Below are 16329 nucleotides of genomic sequence, written 5' to 3'. Positions count from 1 at the left end.
TTCATTAGTATTTATTTCTTTATTATGTATACAATATTCTGTCTGTGTGTATGCCTGCAGGTCAGAAGAGGGCGCTAGACCTCATTACAGATGGTTGTGAGCCACCATGTGGTTGCCGGGAATTGAACTCAGGACCTTTGGAAGAACAGGCTATGCTCTTAACCACTGAACCATCTCTCCAGCCTCCTGGAGGCCTTCTTGAGCGCTCCACTGAGTCTGCTGGGTCACAGCTGGAGCTGTTGATGTGGAGGCAAGATTGCTGGCTTTTTCCATTGAGAAATGGGCTCTGGAAGGCAGAGGTGTGCCCATAGCTGTCTCCCTGGGGCCTGGCACAGAGCACATGCTCTGGGACTCTGAATTAAATGGGTGGAGACGATCTAAACAACACTGTCAGGTATGTTAGAGAAGCTTCCCATGTAGGGGTGGGTGGGCAGCCTGTCTACAATCCCAACATCTGGGAATGTGGATGCAGGAGAAACCAATTGAAGGTTACTTTCAGCTCTATATTGAGATCCAGGCCAACATGGGTTCTACCAAACTAAAAAACAAAAAGGACAACTCATGGGAGTTGCTTGTCTCCTTTCACGTGAAGATCCAGGGGTCAAACTCAGGTCCTCAAGGCTTTGGCGCTAAGTGCCTTTACCCAACGAGCCACCTTGCCAGCCTGGAATTAGGTGAAGGCATTTTGGATAAGAACAGAAGAGCCACAAACATGCCCCCAGAACTCTGGTGAATGGTGACTTTTCAGCACCCAGGAGGCTGAGGCAGGATTGCATGGAGTATAGAAATCTGGGCTACATATTAAGTCTTGGGGCTAGAGATGGTTTAATGGCCAAGAGTGCATACTTATAATGAGGACCAGAATCCTGTTTCTAGCACCAATGTTAGACAGCTTAGTACTCCCCTAGTTCCAGGGGGATTCTATGCACTCTTCTGACCTACACAGGCAGCGTTTATACAAAAATGGTTGTCGGAAAAAAACTAAAAAATAGGGGCTGGAGAGATGAATCAGATTAAGAAAACTTGCTGCTCTTGCAGAGGACCCAAGTTCAGTTCATGGGTTAGCTCACAACTGCCTGTAACACACATAGGAGGCAGAAGCAATACATGGGTTTGTTTCAAGTCAGAGGCTGCCTGGAGGTGTTTCCCTATCCATTGGTGGTGCCATCTACTATGATCACAAGGCTAAGAAGAGGCATCATGAGTTTGAGTCCCTGTCATAGGTCAGACAGGGTTGGAGTAGTGGTCAGGTAAAGTGTGTGGGGTTTACCAGAATCCAGGTAAACTTCAGCTATGGCATTCTAGAGCACTAGAATGGAGGCAGAGGGATCAAAAATGTTGATAACAGAAGCACTTGTGCTTGATCTGTAAGATCCAGATGGTAGAAGGAATGACCTTACTTCACCAAGTTGTCCTCTGACTTCCTTTCCATGATGGACCATGTACACTCACTCACATAACACTTTGTCAAACACAAATGTTTGTAAAAGGTTCATCTGCAGGCTGGGCATGGTGGTCCCATGCCTTTGATCCCAGCACTCCAGAGGCCAAAGCAGGTAGATATTTCTGAATTCAAGGCCAGTGTGGTTTATATAGTAAACAACAGGTGAGCTGGAATTACAGAGTAAGACTATCTCCTGCTGGGTGGTAGTGAGGCATGACTTCACTCCCAGTACTTGGGAGGCAGAGGCAGATGGATTTCTGTGGGTTCAAGGCCAGCCTGGTCTACAAAGCAAGTTCCAGAACAGGCTCCAAAGCTCCAAACCTCTCACCCCGCCCTCCCCCAAAGAACCTACCTCCAACAAAAATCAAATTTGGGCAGCAGCAGTACATGCCTTTAATCCCAGCACTCGAGAGGCAGAGACACATGGATCTGAGTTCAAGCCCAATTTGGTCTACAGAGTGAATTCCAGGACAGTCAGAACTACACAGAAAAAAACCTGTCTCAAAAAACAAACCCCAAACAAGAAAAACCCCAAACAATGCCCCCTTCATCTCCCCTAGCCCAAGCTGAGCTTAAACTTGAAATCCTCCCGCCTCATGACACCCAGTCCTAGGACTACAATTATATGACATGATGTTACTCTTTCAACATTTTCAGGAGTGGGTGGAAATGTTTTTGGTGGTGGTTTCTTTGGAGGGCGGCCACCTGCCATTCCTGGGAGTACTATCTTGGCAGATGGAAACCCCATGCTGGTAGGAGCGTAGCTTTTAGGCTTCTAGCTTAGGATTTCCCCAAAGCTTCTGGCCATCTGCAGCCCTCAGAATTCCATCCTATGGGACACTGTGAAGGGTAGGGCTGTCCCTAGTTGGCCCCCAGGCTGTGCTGGAGACTGCAGTCCCTTCTTCAGGCCTATGTTTTAAAATTTTTTTTTACAAGATTGATTTTATTAACTATGGTACATATCACATAAGGCCTTTTCATTTTTTAAACACCATTCCCATTGAGACAAGTACAATACTTCGTAGCAAATACATAATTTTAAAAAGCAAAACCAAACAAAAAACACCTCAGTCAGAGATGCTTTGGCTGCCAGGATGGCTGCCCATGCACTGAACAGGAAGAAGGCTCAGAAAACCCATGACTTGTTTAAAAAAAAAAAAAAAAGCCTGGAAATAAAGCAGACATTCCTAAAGCCAACTAGAGAGGTCTTGGTTCAAGCCACCACGACACAGGAAATCATCGTTACACTGCTTTACAGACAGGTTTCCACTTTTGCTGCAAAACAGAAGTTTGGGCACACGGCCAGACTACTAACACACTTCAATACCATTAATGTTTCTGTTTGTTCTCAGGAAACTCAAAATATTTGTTAATCCAACACATATAAAGATCATGTAACATGTGAAAATACAAATACCAGAAAAAGAAGCCGACAGCAGCACTATTCCAAATTTTCAAACAAGTTTTATTCCCATACAATCCCGAGACGTTTCCTTTGCTTAAAATGTACACAGGGAACATGATTCTTTAGTGTGAACAATAACTTATGTCCTGGCTCCACTACTCGGGTGGCTTCATGGCTGGGGTAAGGGACTATCTAGGGCCTCTAGCCTTGTCCTCTCTCTGAGGTCCCTAGCTGGTACAGTCCTGGACTGACCCAGCTCATCCCCGACCTTCCCCATGTACATGTGAGTGATGTGGAATGGAGAACCACCCCCCTCGACCTGCCACCTGTAGATGACTTTGGGGAATGAGGATTGCAGCTGGCCCACTGTCAAGTTTTGAGGGTCTGGGGGCAGAGCACAAAGTATCCTGTGGGGTCCTCGGGGAATGAAGGCCTTCCGGGATTCCTCCCATTAGACCAGGGGTGGAGGCACAGAACACAGGAGGGTACACCCCACACCTTCGCCTGCAAGTTGCTCCAATAGTGTCACACCCCCATAGTGGCAGAGACTGGGAAGGTTCTAGAAGACTGCTGCTCCTCTGCCTGCCTCTCCTGGGGGAATGGAGAGCATGGGGCAGACCAGCACCAGAACTTTCCACGTCCCTTAAAAGGCTGAGATGAGAAGGGTGGGGAGAAGGGTGCAGAAGGACTGTATACCACCCAATGTGCAGCACAAAACCCAGCCTCCCAGCCTTGGGAACTGTGGTGTTGTTGGGTGGCACCAGGCTAAGGACACCTCCAGGGCTGATTTCTGAGTAGGGTAGCAGTTGACCTGGCCACCCATTTGAGGACCCTTTTGAGGCCACCCAAGCCCTGAGTGCTCTCCCTTCTGTAGGTCCCCAGGTTGCCTTGCCATGAGCGGGAAGGTCACTCAGAGTACCTGAAGAAGCAGGAATGAGGTGCTCCAGCCTGGTGTCTGCCAAGGTGAGGATTCGAGCTGGGTTCTCCTGGCCATGTGCCTGCCCCTCTCAGTCTGCCACCCATTGCTGACATTACATAGGCACATGCAAGCAGCCTCATAGGAGGGTGGCTTGGGTCACAACTCTGTTCACGGTTGGATGGCTCCACCTCCATTTCTTTGAAGACCCAACACAGAAACTACTGAATGTAAGTCATTTTAATAGCGAGGTGCAAGGGGCATGAAGTCAGGGCAGGGGACTGTCTGTGACCTTAGTGGACACGACCCACATTATGTTCCTGCACATCCCAGGCCTACAGCACCCAAAACAGACCCTCAGGAGGGAAAACATTTATACATAACACATTTGTACCTTGGGTTTGGTCTGGTCTTGGAGATTATACTTTGCAGGGGCAGCGTAGTGTTTGCAAGCACCTTATGTTGCCAAGTACTAGAGATAGGAAAAGTCAGCTTCTCTAGGACAGGACCCTTGGCCAAGGGCCAGTCGTTCTACCCTACAGAGGTAAAGGCAGGGTGGAAGTCCACCTGGGGCCCCTGGAAACATACCCACATGCTATTTCTAAAGTGCAATGGTGAGACCCAGGATAGTGCTGTGTGACCCATGCCCCTCCTTTGCTCAGGGTACCTTAGTGTCAGGTTTCATGGCCCAGTGCTAAGATTAAAGTAGGAGGCAGAGGCAGAGGCAGGAGCCAATTAGGGCTGCCACACCAGGAGCAGAGTGTGTGGATGCTGCTGGAGGAAGTGGCAAAACTGGGTCAGTATAGGGTGGTGACAAGCCAGGCACAGTGCCTCTGTCTGAGAACAGGATCCTCTGTGTATAACCAGATGCTCATTTCTGGAAGGTGCCATACCTGCCCATGTCCCAGACACCCTTGCTGGTTACATTTACAGCATGGGATGAAGGGACCCCACTTTAACACCAAACATGCCAACCTGGGTGCTGTATGTACACACCTGTAGCTTTTCTACATATGTAGTGTTTCTACAGTGTGCTGGTTAGGTAGGGATCTTGCCAATAATCCCTCCAAAGGCTCTGTCTTCTCAGGGGGTGGACCTATGGGGGTCCAGTGGATTTGCAGCCATTGTCCAGGTGTTCTTACTTTGCTGTCACACACAGACAAGGGGCTTTTTACCCAGTGGCCACCTGGCAGGTGAAGTGGAAACTTGAGGTCTATTTTCTTCCTGTGCTGTTTTTCCGTCTCTGTGGAGGGGGTTCCATCTTTCTTCCAGTGTTCCTTTGCTGCAGGGAATGGAGCAGAAGCCTGGAAAGGAGTTGGGAGAGAAGCCACACACTGGGTCTAGGCACAAAGCTCTCTTCTTGCTGTGCTGATAGGCCATGCCAGTGCCCTGTGTGTACTGTGGGGTAGCAGAGCCAGAGCCCACATGTTCCCAAGGACCCCTTTGCAGGTGTGTGTAGGTATGGAAAATGAGAGAGGACAAACTGGGAAGTGTCCTCTTTAGAGGGGCCAGCCCTGCTGGGGTATAACCTCTGCCCCTGGCAGAGGCTGGGGTGATGTCCCAATGATGGGGCCCTGACGCTGGTGCAGGCAGACAGGTTGGGGTAAGGGGTCCAGGGAGCAGTGAGGGTACTGGGGCCGCTGTCTGGTCAGTTCAGTCCTCAGAGTGGTCAGGTCAAGGGCAGGGCCCCACAGCTTGCCACAGCCAGTACCAGGTGAAGAGCAGGCTGCAGGGTGCTCGACTGCCCAGCCATGGCAGACACTGGCTAGTGCCACCAGTGAAGTCTTAAAAAGGCGCTTGGCTGCGACCTCCAGCCCAGGGGACCTGATTTTGTTCAAGGCCAAATGCCATCCTGTCAAAAAGACGACTGGTTTTCCCACCTCCTGGACCGTGGTGGCTCACAGCGTGTGTTCGGCTTGGAGCTGAGAGGACAGCAATGGCTGCATTGGGGACTGAGGGGTTGGAGGAGGTGACTGGGGAGGTGACGGCTGACTGGGAGCAGGTGTAGAGGTAAGGAAAGGGACAGTGGGAGCCACAGCTGAGGGGGAGCCAGGTGCAGCTCCAGGAGGCTCACTGATGGGTCGGTTGTAGAAGAAGAAGGGGCACTGCTGGATGAAGAGCTCGATGATGGTTTGGTAGGAGCGCGTGGCTGTGAGAGCGTCCATGCTACTGAAATCGGGTCTCATCAGGGTGGGCCAGAAGCAGATAGACAGGTTCTCACTGGTCATGAGATTCACCTTGTTGTTGTGGCTGACTCTGCAGGTGACAGCAAAGTCAGGTCAGATGTGCACAGGGCTTCCCTGCCTCCTAACCCTTGGGCTGATCCTGCCACTAACTCTAAGGAGCCACAGGGTGCAGAGGCTGAGGACACACGGAGGTTTCACATGTCTGTGGAAGGTGCATGGCTCCAGAAACTACCCCTCTGCTGACAGGTCCACCATGAGCAGACAAGCCTAGGCACTGGTTAAGTGCTTCAATCATATGACGGTTGCTCTACAGCAAGGCACCCCTCCTGATATGTGTTCTGCCTCACACCAGTATAGAGATGGACAAGGAGCAGCTGTGAGAAGCTCTTTGAATTTTTGCTTCCGTGAAGTTTCTAAAGGCACCAGCACCTGCCAGAAAAACTGCCCCCATGGGCTGGAGCCAGAGTTAGAAGGGAAACTAAGGATGCCAAGGGCCCTGGCTATACCACTGGTCACTGCAGCAGTGAATGGACCCTGCTGGCCTTCTCCTCTCCCTCAGTTAACTAACTCAAGATGCCTGTTTATTATAGGAGGAAAACTACCCAGCAGCATGATACTTACTTGTTCAGGTGGGAGATGACATATTTAAAGACTTCATGGTTTTCCTTTGGGAATTTCTTCAGCACCTCCTTAAGAGCATGTAACTTCTGTTCTCGGTCATTGATTTCTGAGAGAGAAAATGAAAGGCTTTCAGGGTTAAGTTTGGTGGGTGTTCTGGAGGTGTAAAGTAGCTATGTAGCAGCTGGTGGCCACTCCAGGTGTACTCTGGTGGGAGGGCAGCCCAGGGCTTTCTGAAAGCTCCATTTCACCCTCATGCCCAGAGTCTGCATCCATGGTTGCACACCTGGACTGGGGTTCAGGCCACTTCTATGTCCCAGGCTCCTGCTGAAGGACAGTACTGTATGCCTGGGCTTCCTGCCCCTCCTCCTGCCCCCCCCAAGATAAACCATCCACAGACTCTACCATAAAGAACACCATTCTTTGCTCATCGGTTGCCCCTGGAGACAGGCACCCCGATGCAGAAAGACCACTTGCTTCCTGGCCAGAAGGGAGGGCACTGCTACCCACCCACACTGACAGACCAAGGAAGGAGGGGGTCTGCTACAAGACCAGGGCTCTGTCCTTCCCTGCAGACATGAGGAGCTTTGCACATGGTGCTGCTGGAGGGGCTGATGCAGACAGTGGGCAATTCTTATGCAGCTCATCAAAGAGACCACATGCCCCTGTTTTTACTGCCGCCTACTGTGCCCACTGAGGGTACTAATGTGCTGTGACAGGAAGCATGTCATCCATGCCATGCCAGGTCAGTCATCTCTACAACCTGCCCTGTTCTGAGGATGGAAAACAAGGAAACAGAAAGTCTGTGAAGCAGGGATTTGAACTGACCAGCTGCAGAACTGAGCTGAATTTGGCTCATTCTGGCAGGGAGGCAAAAATGGTCTAAACTCCATCAGAGTGACACTTGGTCAAGCCATATTCCTCTGTACATGGAAAGAGATCTTTATGGTCACTCAAATAGGGGCTGACAGTGGTTAGCAGAGTAGCTTATGGGTAAAAGCTTCATCTGCTAGGTCTGATGACTTGAGCTGGGGCTTATAGGGCAGAAAAATGGACTCCTGCGAGTCGTCTGGTGACCTCCACTTGAGTGAACACGCCTACACACATACACAAGCCCCCAAAACAAAACAAAAACAAACGACAATGGCCTTAGTTTGTTTTGGGCACAGCCTCCTTGGACACCATGAAAACTGTCAAATCTTTTTGCTTCAAACTTCTGATGGTTCAGAGACTCAGCATACCATGCATCCCAGGGATGAAGGTCATGTGGGGCATCGTGGTCTGCATCTCTGCCCCCCAATCTTTGGAAAGCTCAAGTGGGAGGATTGTCAGTTTGAGATCAGCTTAGGCTGCAGAATGAGACCCTGTCTCAACAACAGCAGCAAAATATAATGATTAAAAATGGGGTAAGAAAGCCTCATCCCTAACCCAGAAGCTATTTCAATTGATAACTACTCACAAAGGAAATCATGGTTTTCTCTACTAGAGTCTCACTGGGTGCACAAAACACTCTTCAGGGCAGATCCCATGACCAGCAGTAGATGGCATTTCTGGAGGTTGTCTCCCAGTGCTTTGTCAGCCCCGCGTGTCCTCAACAAGTCCTTCCCATACACATTATGGTTTCTCGTCCCGTGTTTTTATGGGATTTCTGTGTGTGTCTCTGTGTTTGTTTCCTGAGTTTTTTCTTTTGTTTTTTTTTTCTTCTGCTAGTTTGTTTTGTCCTATTCTGATTTGTTTTTATTTTATCTTATTATTATTATTATTTTAGATGACTGTTTTCTAATGAAAGAAAGGGTGGGGAAGTAGGAAGATCTGGGAAGAGAAACTATAATTAAACTATTGCATTAAAAATAAAATCTACCTGGGTGGTGGTAGCGCATGCCAGTAATCCCAGCACTTGTGAGACAGAGGCAGGGGAAATCTCTCTGAGTTTTTGAGTCCAGACTGGTATATATAATATGCTAGTGAGTTCTGGGGTAGCCTGAGCTACATAGTGAGACCTGTCTCAAAACAAAACTAATCTATTTTCAGTTAACAAAAGGCCTAGGCTTCCTGACTGGGAACCTTTATAGTAGAAGACATGCCAGAAGGCCATAACTGGGTGCATCACATAGGAGTATGGTGCAAACTGGTTGCGGTTCAGAGCTCAAATCTGACTCAACCCTGATCTGGGTGCCAATCCTGTCAAGCACCCACAATCTGTGAACCTGGGCAAGTGACACCTGAGGGTCACTCAGTCTCCTGTCTGTAATAGAAATTGGAGGCAGCGAGAGGTTCAAGGTAAGCTCAGAGTGGGCACCTGCAGGGAACCTGAGCAACGGAAGCTGTCTGCCTGTAAGATGACGGAAGTCACAGGACCTGAAGTGAACCAGTCAGTGCCAGTTTCTAACCCAAGAGTTGTTTCAATGGTTCAGCCTCCATGGATAATCCATAGTCCTGAGTCTTAAAATCATTTGCTGTGGTGTTTTAGTAAGAAGTCTGTTTAGGACGAGGAAGCCACGGGGAGGGAGGATGAGTGACTGACGACAGAAGAGCGCACGAGAATCATGAGCAAGACTCACTCTCACTGACTGGAGTTACTGCACCCCTTTCAGATGCAGGCTTGCCCAGGTCCCTGTAGTACCCTGTGACACAAACCTCAGACAGCAGTCTCACACAGGAAACAGCCCTGGCCTTCCCACCCGAGGAGCAAACGGGTGTGTCCTTCTCCCTGGGGAGCCCTTCTGATACTCATTCATGCCCCTCCCTTGAAAAGCTCATCCCCCTCCTGTAAACTCTTGAGTCAGACACCCAAGAAAGGCCTAGATGGTTCCTGACCTATATTCCCTCTCTCATCTGTTTGATTCTCTGCCAGTCCCTGCACTGAGGAGCACCAAGTGTTTGGTGGGAGGACCACAAGGGGAGCTACAGGATCTTTCTAGCTAAGTTTGGCTCTGGGTCTATGACACTGAAGCATGGCTGATTGCTCCCTCTTAAGGTGCTGGGGATGGAACCTAGAACCTTGTACATGCTAGGCAAACAGTGCACCACTAAGACAGATCCCACTCCACCACTGCCCTTTTTTATTTTGCCCATTCTCTCCTCAGTCAGTACCTACCATGAATTTCTTCCTGTGGAGGAGGCTCATATCTAACCATATCCAATCAAAAAGAAGTAGGTTTGAGCCACAACTGTCATGGCACCATTGTACCAATGGACATACCTTGCCAGGAAGGATAGTAAGGGTTTTTTTTCTTTCTATCTATCTATCTATCTATCTATCTATCTATCTATCTATCTATCTATCTATCTATCTATCTATCTATCTATTCATCCATCCACCCACCCACCCACCCACCCACCCACCCACCCACCCACCCACACATATTCAAGACAGGGTTTCTCTGTAGTTTTTGGCGCCTGTCCTGAAACTAGCTCTGGTAGACCAGGCTGGCCTCGAATTCAAGGAGATATGCCTGCCTTTGCCTTCCAAGTGTTGGGATTAAAGGCATGCGCCACCACTGCCTGGTGGCAGGATGGTATTGTAATAGGCAGGGTTGAACACTGGGTAAAACTGTTGATGTCTTTCTCCCACAGCAGCCGGCAAAACACTTTCTAGCATTATGTAGATTAGCCAGCAGAGAGTTTTCTGCTCAGTTGAGGTTCAACAAAAACGATCTTACTGAGTTATGGTGAGCAATCAACCATCATGGTAATATCCTGTGGTATTCTTCTGGATGCCTCCCTGACCAGTAACTCATAGGGAGGTATCCCATGCCTGGCAGTGAGATTTCATTTAGTATCCTCTGTCTTTTGGGAGACAGAGGATGCTTCTATCTGCATGGTGTTATAGGGCCTGGGGGACCATCCTCAGCAGATATCCAGGCAGAAAGTGGGGCTGGGTCTCAGCTCCGCTCTCTGCTGTGGGACTCCCTGCCATTCTTGTTCAGCGAAAGGGATGGAATGGGGCTGTGAGCAGGCACTCAGGGGGCCAGACAAGCAAGGTGAAGTCTACATACACACAATGCAGCTGCTAACATCTGAGTCTTCAGGAACCCATTACCCATAAGGAAGAGGAAAGGAAGTCAGATCTATCAGGGACCTTATAAACACCCGCACGGTGTACACAAACCAGGGCCCTAAAAGGCACAAAGAATTAGCTGTAGTGGCGCACACCTGAAATTACAGCACTAGAGAAGCTGGACAAGAGAATTCAGAGTTTGAGGGTAGCTTGGACTATAGGAGACTTTGTCTAAAAACAAACAAAAAGCAAAGAAACCAAACAAAACACAAACTAGTTGGGCATTGATGGCACACACCTTTAATCCCATCACTCAGTAGGCAGAGGCAGGTGGATTTCTAAGTTCAAAGGCAGCCTGGTCTACAGAGTGAGTGCCAGGACAGCCATGGCTACACAGAGAAACCCTGTCTTGAAAAACCAAACCAAATCAATCAAACAAAAAACCCAAACTAAGGAAAAACAAAAAGGTACAAGAACTCATTTTGGCCATAAAACCTGGAAAGGACCCTGATCCCATTGTCCCCACCCTGGCTACTTACTGCCAACCGAGTTTCAGGCTGGGAACTGTTGTTTTCCCCTCAGTGCCTAGAGTGGAGGTTGCTGACCCTCTGCATGTTTATGCTATTAGAAAAGGAGAAAGCTGGGCAGAGGCTTGAGCAATGTAGGCAGGCCCCAGGTGTGTCCCATGTGGCACACAAGATTACGGCTAAGGCCAGACTGGGACCACCCTCTGCTTGGCTTAAGAATAGAAAATTCAGACTATTCTAAAGGCATGATCATGCAGCAAGCTGGGCAGTGTTCCTTCTCTACCAGACTGTAGTTGAAACTATATCCTATCTGTCACTGTTACGTGTCTCTGTCCACACAGGGCCTTATTACACAGGCATATACCTGAAGTAGGGACATGGCATCTCTGAGAAGTTATGTGGACAGACAAGAGAAAGCAACAACCTAAGACAGAACGGGAATAAGAACCTATAGGATAGTGAGGGTCATCTATCCCCAAACCTTGGCTGCCTCATCTGCCTAGTGGAAAAGGTAGATGATAAGGCTGCACTGAGAACAATATCCCTTGGATGACCAAGCACTGGCAGCTACAGGTCCTTGGCCTGGAATTCTGTACCCAAGGTGGGCCTAGTGCTAGGTCTCAGGTTGGTACAGAAGCCATAGGAAGCCTGTGGGGAGCAGATGGACGAGAAGGACTCTGGACAGGGAAGGAATTAGTGGTGGAGAAGAGGAGAAGGAAAGAACATACAGACTGGATACAAGTCTGGTTGAAATGAGGTGTAGGAGAAGAGAGAACACAGAGCCCCCACTTGCTGCCTTAGAACTCAAACCTCTGCCTAAAGCCATAGTTCATGATTCCCCATTCTTACTACTCCCTGCCTCTTCCCCATCACAGAACTTTCTGCACTTGTAGTTCAGCTTTACTGAGTCTGTCTACAGAGAACATCAGCTTCCAACCAGGGAAAGCAGGGACTCAAGTTCTAGCTTGCCAGTTACCAGCCATGTGACCTGGGCCTCCAGCCAAACTGTGCCACTCTGAGAGCCTCGGGCTCCTCTGTACCACGGAGAGACAATCCTCTACCTCACTGGTGACTAAGAGCACACACCAATACCCAGCAAAGCCTGCTGCACACAACAAGCAGCAATCTGTGAGCTCTGTTGGAGCCTGTGTCTCCATGTGACCTTGACTAAGCTGAAAAGACAACTGGCAAATAACCACACAGATTCCCTTGGTGGGCACCCCAGTAGTGTTCAATATTGTGAAATTCTGATGCTTATACAACAATCAGACAACGACCTTGGTATCTGTTGTGATGGGATGTGGAACTGCATGCAAGCCTGAACACACAGACACAGCTACTCTGAGGCAGTAAGTGAAAAGAACTGATCAAGTTGCTGTTGCCATGGAAACCTGTGCTACTATAGAGCATGGCAATCTTCCATCTACCACGTATATTGACACAACTTTTTCATTGCCTGGTATCTGACTCAGCTAAGACCACCTTGATCCATTGAGCCCCATGCTCTACTTGCTGCTTCCGCTGTGAAGTGCTGTGTCAGTGAGGTCCCTTTCTCCCTACCCTCTTCTGTCAGGCTATCAAGAAAGGATAGACAAGAGGTGGCCCAGCTGACTATCAGGGCCCAGAAAGCATACAATGGAGAGGAAGCTATGAGACTCCACCCTTCCAGGCTGCTATGCAGCCTCTTTATGAGCTATGAGAACCTACAGAGTAGGTGGCAGAAGCATTGGGAGGAAGGGAAGTGGGCCCCCTATCAGCAGCATCCTCTCCTGGCCCTCCCCAAACAAAAAGGTGTCATGTCAGCTGTTTCAAGAAACAATGGCATTATGTTGGGTGCCAGAACTCGACATGCCTCTAGATGGCGCCAGCTTAAACAAATGTGAGAACTGGGTCTTTTGACAGCTGGGTACCAGTGCATGCCTGTGAACCTCCTCTAACTTCCCTTAGAGAGACAGCATGAGTCTGATATGGGTACCAACTCCATGGTAAGTAGGCAAAAAGGAAAGGCTGGAAGATGTGGAAACAGGTTGTGAGCAGGTAACCTGAGCCCTGCACTCTCCACAGCTGAAACAGCTTCCTTAGTGGAGCAGGGACCTGGGAATGGGAGCCCTTGACCTATAACCTTATCACAGCCTTGAGAGTACACTGCTTGAGTTGGGCAGTGATGAGCTAGCCCAGAACATGGACCCAAAAGGTCCCCTTTCAACAGTTGTGGAGGAATTGCTGTTTATCCCTTGGGTTTTCCCTCTCTTCTCCTCACAAAGGCAAAGGCTTCCTTTGGCTAAATAATAATAATATTTAAGTGCCCTGTGGTGACAGCTCCAAGAGGCCAGGTCCTTCATGACACATGCCATACCCAGACAGTAAGAAATGGTCACATTTCTTTAATAAAAACACACAATGGTCATCCTAGAGCACAGGTTCTCAACTATCCTAGTGCTGCGACCCTTTAATACAGCTCCTCATGTGATGTCCCTACCATAAATTTATTTTCGTTGCTATATCATAACTGTAATTTTGCTACTATTAACTGTCATGTAAATATCTGATATGGGACCCCTATGAAAGGGTTGTCTGACCCCTAAAAGGGTCATGAACGACAAGTAGAGAACCGCTGCCCTAAAGACTGCCATTAAAATTAGAGGTTCTAAGTCAGGCATGGTAGCACATGCCATAATGCCAGTCCATGGGAGGTAGAAGCAGCATGATAAGAAGTCTGAGGGCACCCTGTAATACATAAGACATTATCTCAAACGAACAACAAAAAATCCTGGAGTTACTTATGTGTTGCAAAGCCATGTGATCCTCTGGCTAAGGCCACTAGAGGTAACCTGCACCAGCCTTCCCCCAACCCTCAGTAATTTTCTTCTCTTAAAGTTTTTTAGATTTATTAATTTTATTTTGTATTTTGCCTGCATTCATGTTTGTGCAGTACATGTATGCCTGACACTCTTAGAAGTCACAAGAGAGCTGGGCGGTGGTGGCGCACACCTTTAAGCCCAGCACACGGGAGGCAGAGGCAGGTGGGTCTCTGTGAGTTCGAGGCCAGCCTGGTCTACAAGAGCTAGTTCCAGGACAGACTCCAAAGCTACAGAGAAACCCTGTCTAGAAAAACAACCCCCCCACCCAAAAGAAAAGAAAAGAAAAAAGAAAAGAAAGAAAGGAAGAAGTCACAAGAGAGTGTTAGATTTCCTGAAACACGAGATATGGAGGGTTGTGAGCCATCATATAGGTGCTAGAACTGAACTGAACCTGGGTCCTCTGGAATAGCAGCCCATGCTCTTAAACACTGAGTCAGTCTTCTCTTGAGATCCAGATGTATGGCTTCAGATGATGGGTTTGCTGCCTTATATGAGGCAGAAGGAAAGTGTCCAGGATAGTCTGCTTCAGAACAGAAGTTTCAGCTTTACCCCAAGGAGCAAACTAAGGGTAGACATTGAGAGTCAGCCATAGCAGAGGGACAGGGATGGCATCCAAGTCAGATGACAGATTTGGGGACCTGCAGTTGCCCTGGGGGAAACTCTCAGAAAAGTGTTTCTGTCAAAAAGGCAGGACTGTCTGGAGTCTCTCTCCAGCTGCTGTACTCACTGTGCGCTTCCACCAGGTCAATCTGCATGCTGTATGGTACTAGGGGGTCTGGTAGCTCTGAGAAGAAGCTCTTCATGGCCCCTGCCACAGTGTTCACAGTGAAATCTTTCTCTGCCAGGTCCAGATTGTGGTCTGAAAGCAAGTCAAGAAGTGAGACCAGACCCATCTAGGTTACCAGAAGCCACCAGAAAGGTCACAGAAAGGCTTCTAGACGTTGCCTAGGGCACAGACTACAGAGGAGCTGGCAGCCTGGGTTCACAGACATGACTGGAGAGGTTTCCTCTAGGCCCCGAGGCTACCTGCTCATCCCACTAGGTTCTGATGAGCTTCAGCTCCCCGCCCCCCCCCCCCCCCCCCCCCGCCTTACTTCCCTTTCTGCCAGTCATGTGGCCATTGTCTCATTCAGATCCTGATGAAGGTAGAAAGAATTCCCTATTTCCATCCCCCTGGTTCTTCCCAGCCCATGACTTCACTGAACCCTTTTCTCATTTTCCCATTTTCCTTCTCTTTCTAGCCTCACTGTGTGCTTAATTCTGTAGGACTTGTCTACAGATGGCCAGCAAGTGTCCTTTTCTGGACTATCAGCTGTTCAGATTCTTACAGGCACAATCATGTACCACAAAACCATATTGGTCAGCAAAGGTCCTCTAAGAAAATTCCATGTGGCTTATTGTAAGTGTACTATGTGATACTTGCCCAATGAAGAACATACTCCTGATGTTCAAATAGTGGCACATGATTATAAGGCATCCACTTTCAAGTGGCTCATGACAACAGGTGAGTTGGCTGTTCCAGAAGCTGGCCCTCCTGTAACCTCCACTTTTCCCTATCTGGCTGCTGAAAGTTGAGAGTAGAGTATTCACTGTTCTGTTGGCCTAGTAGCATGGCTTGGCCTCCAGCATGGGCACTTTCCACATTAAGAGCTGAGTTCCTAGCTGGAAGCCTCTCACACTTGACTCAACTTAGGAGCAGGTTAGTCAGACTCAAAGCTGGTGTGACTAAGATTTCTAAGCCCAGTGCCTCAGTTATCTTGAAATGTTGCTTTACTTTCTCCCCCACAGGGCCATTTTGAGGAGAAATGTGGTTGATATAGACATTTCTGGTCTGTCAAAAAATATTGGATCATTAATTAAAATGCTACCATCCCTGGGTCCAACTCAGGGAGACAAGGCCCTTCCAGAAGTGAGTCAGGGCCAGGGAAACCTCTAATGGTGGCTGTGGATGGCAACGGGAAAGCCTTGGCAGGGACAGTATGCTGACAGACCTGGTACCCCACGGCAGGGCGAGGGAGGCACATGTGGCCTCTGTCTCTGAGTCAGGAGTACCCAGACCCTGTTGGCAATCTAGCCATGGCATCTGCTTTGGACTAGTAAAGCACAGCCAGGCTGTGACTCACCTTGATCGAACTGTCTTTGCAGACTTTCCATTTCTGACTTGTTCCCACTGACCCGATAGATGCCCTCAGTGCTCAGTCCTGTGGAGAAAGAATAAGCAGGTCCCATGAACCAGAGTTGGAGAGCAGGACAGGGGCTGACTGGGGAGGCCATAAGGTTCCCACTACAACAGAGAAACAGAACCAGCAGTGCTTTCCTGTTGATGCTTCACAAAAATACAATAGTACTGGGTCCCACCCTCCTTTTACTTT

At 48.8% G+C, this 16329-nt stretch overlaps 1 protein-coding gene across 1 annotated transcript in view; it reads right to left on the bottom strand.

Moving 5' to 3' along the window:
• Positions 1 to 2888: 2888 nt before the first annotated feature.
• Positions 2889 to 16329, bottom strand: part of Arhgap35 (Rho GTPase activating protein 35) — a 106334-nt gene continuing 92893 nt past the window's right edge. The window contains exons 4-7 of the mRNA XM_085692825.2: positions 16081 to 16158; positions 14685 to 14816; positions 6573 to 6678; positions 2889 to 6021 (exon numbers count right to left, since the gene is read on the bottom strand). Coding sequence (XP_085548951.1) covers positions 5664 to 6021; positions 6573 to 6678; positions 14685 to 14816; positions 16081 to 16158 — 674 coding nt within the window. The 3' untranslated portion in view covers positions 2889 to 5663. The remainder of the gene's footprint in view (positions 6022 to 6572; positions 6679 to 14684; positions 14817 to 16080; positions 16159 to 16329) is intronic.

This window comes from Myodes glareolus, chromosome 1, assembly GCF_982192425.1.
Source record: "Myodes glareolus chromosome 1, mMyoGla1.1, whole genome shotgun sequence".
NCBI lineage: Eukaryota > Metazoa > Chordata > Mammalia > Rodentia > Cricetidae > Myodes > Myodes glareolus.
The sequence above is the reverse complement of the archived record's forward strand: the minus strand, read 5'-3'. Positions and strand labels throughout refer to the sequence as shown.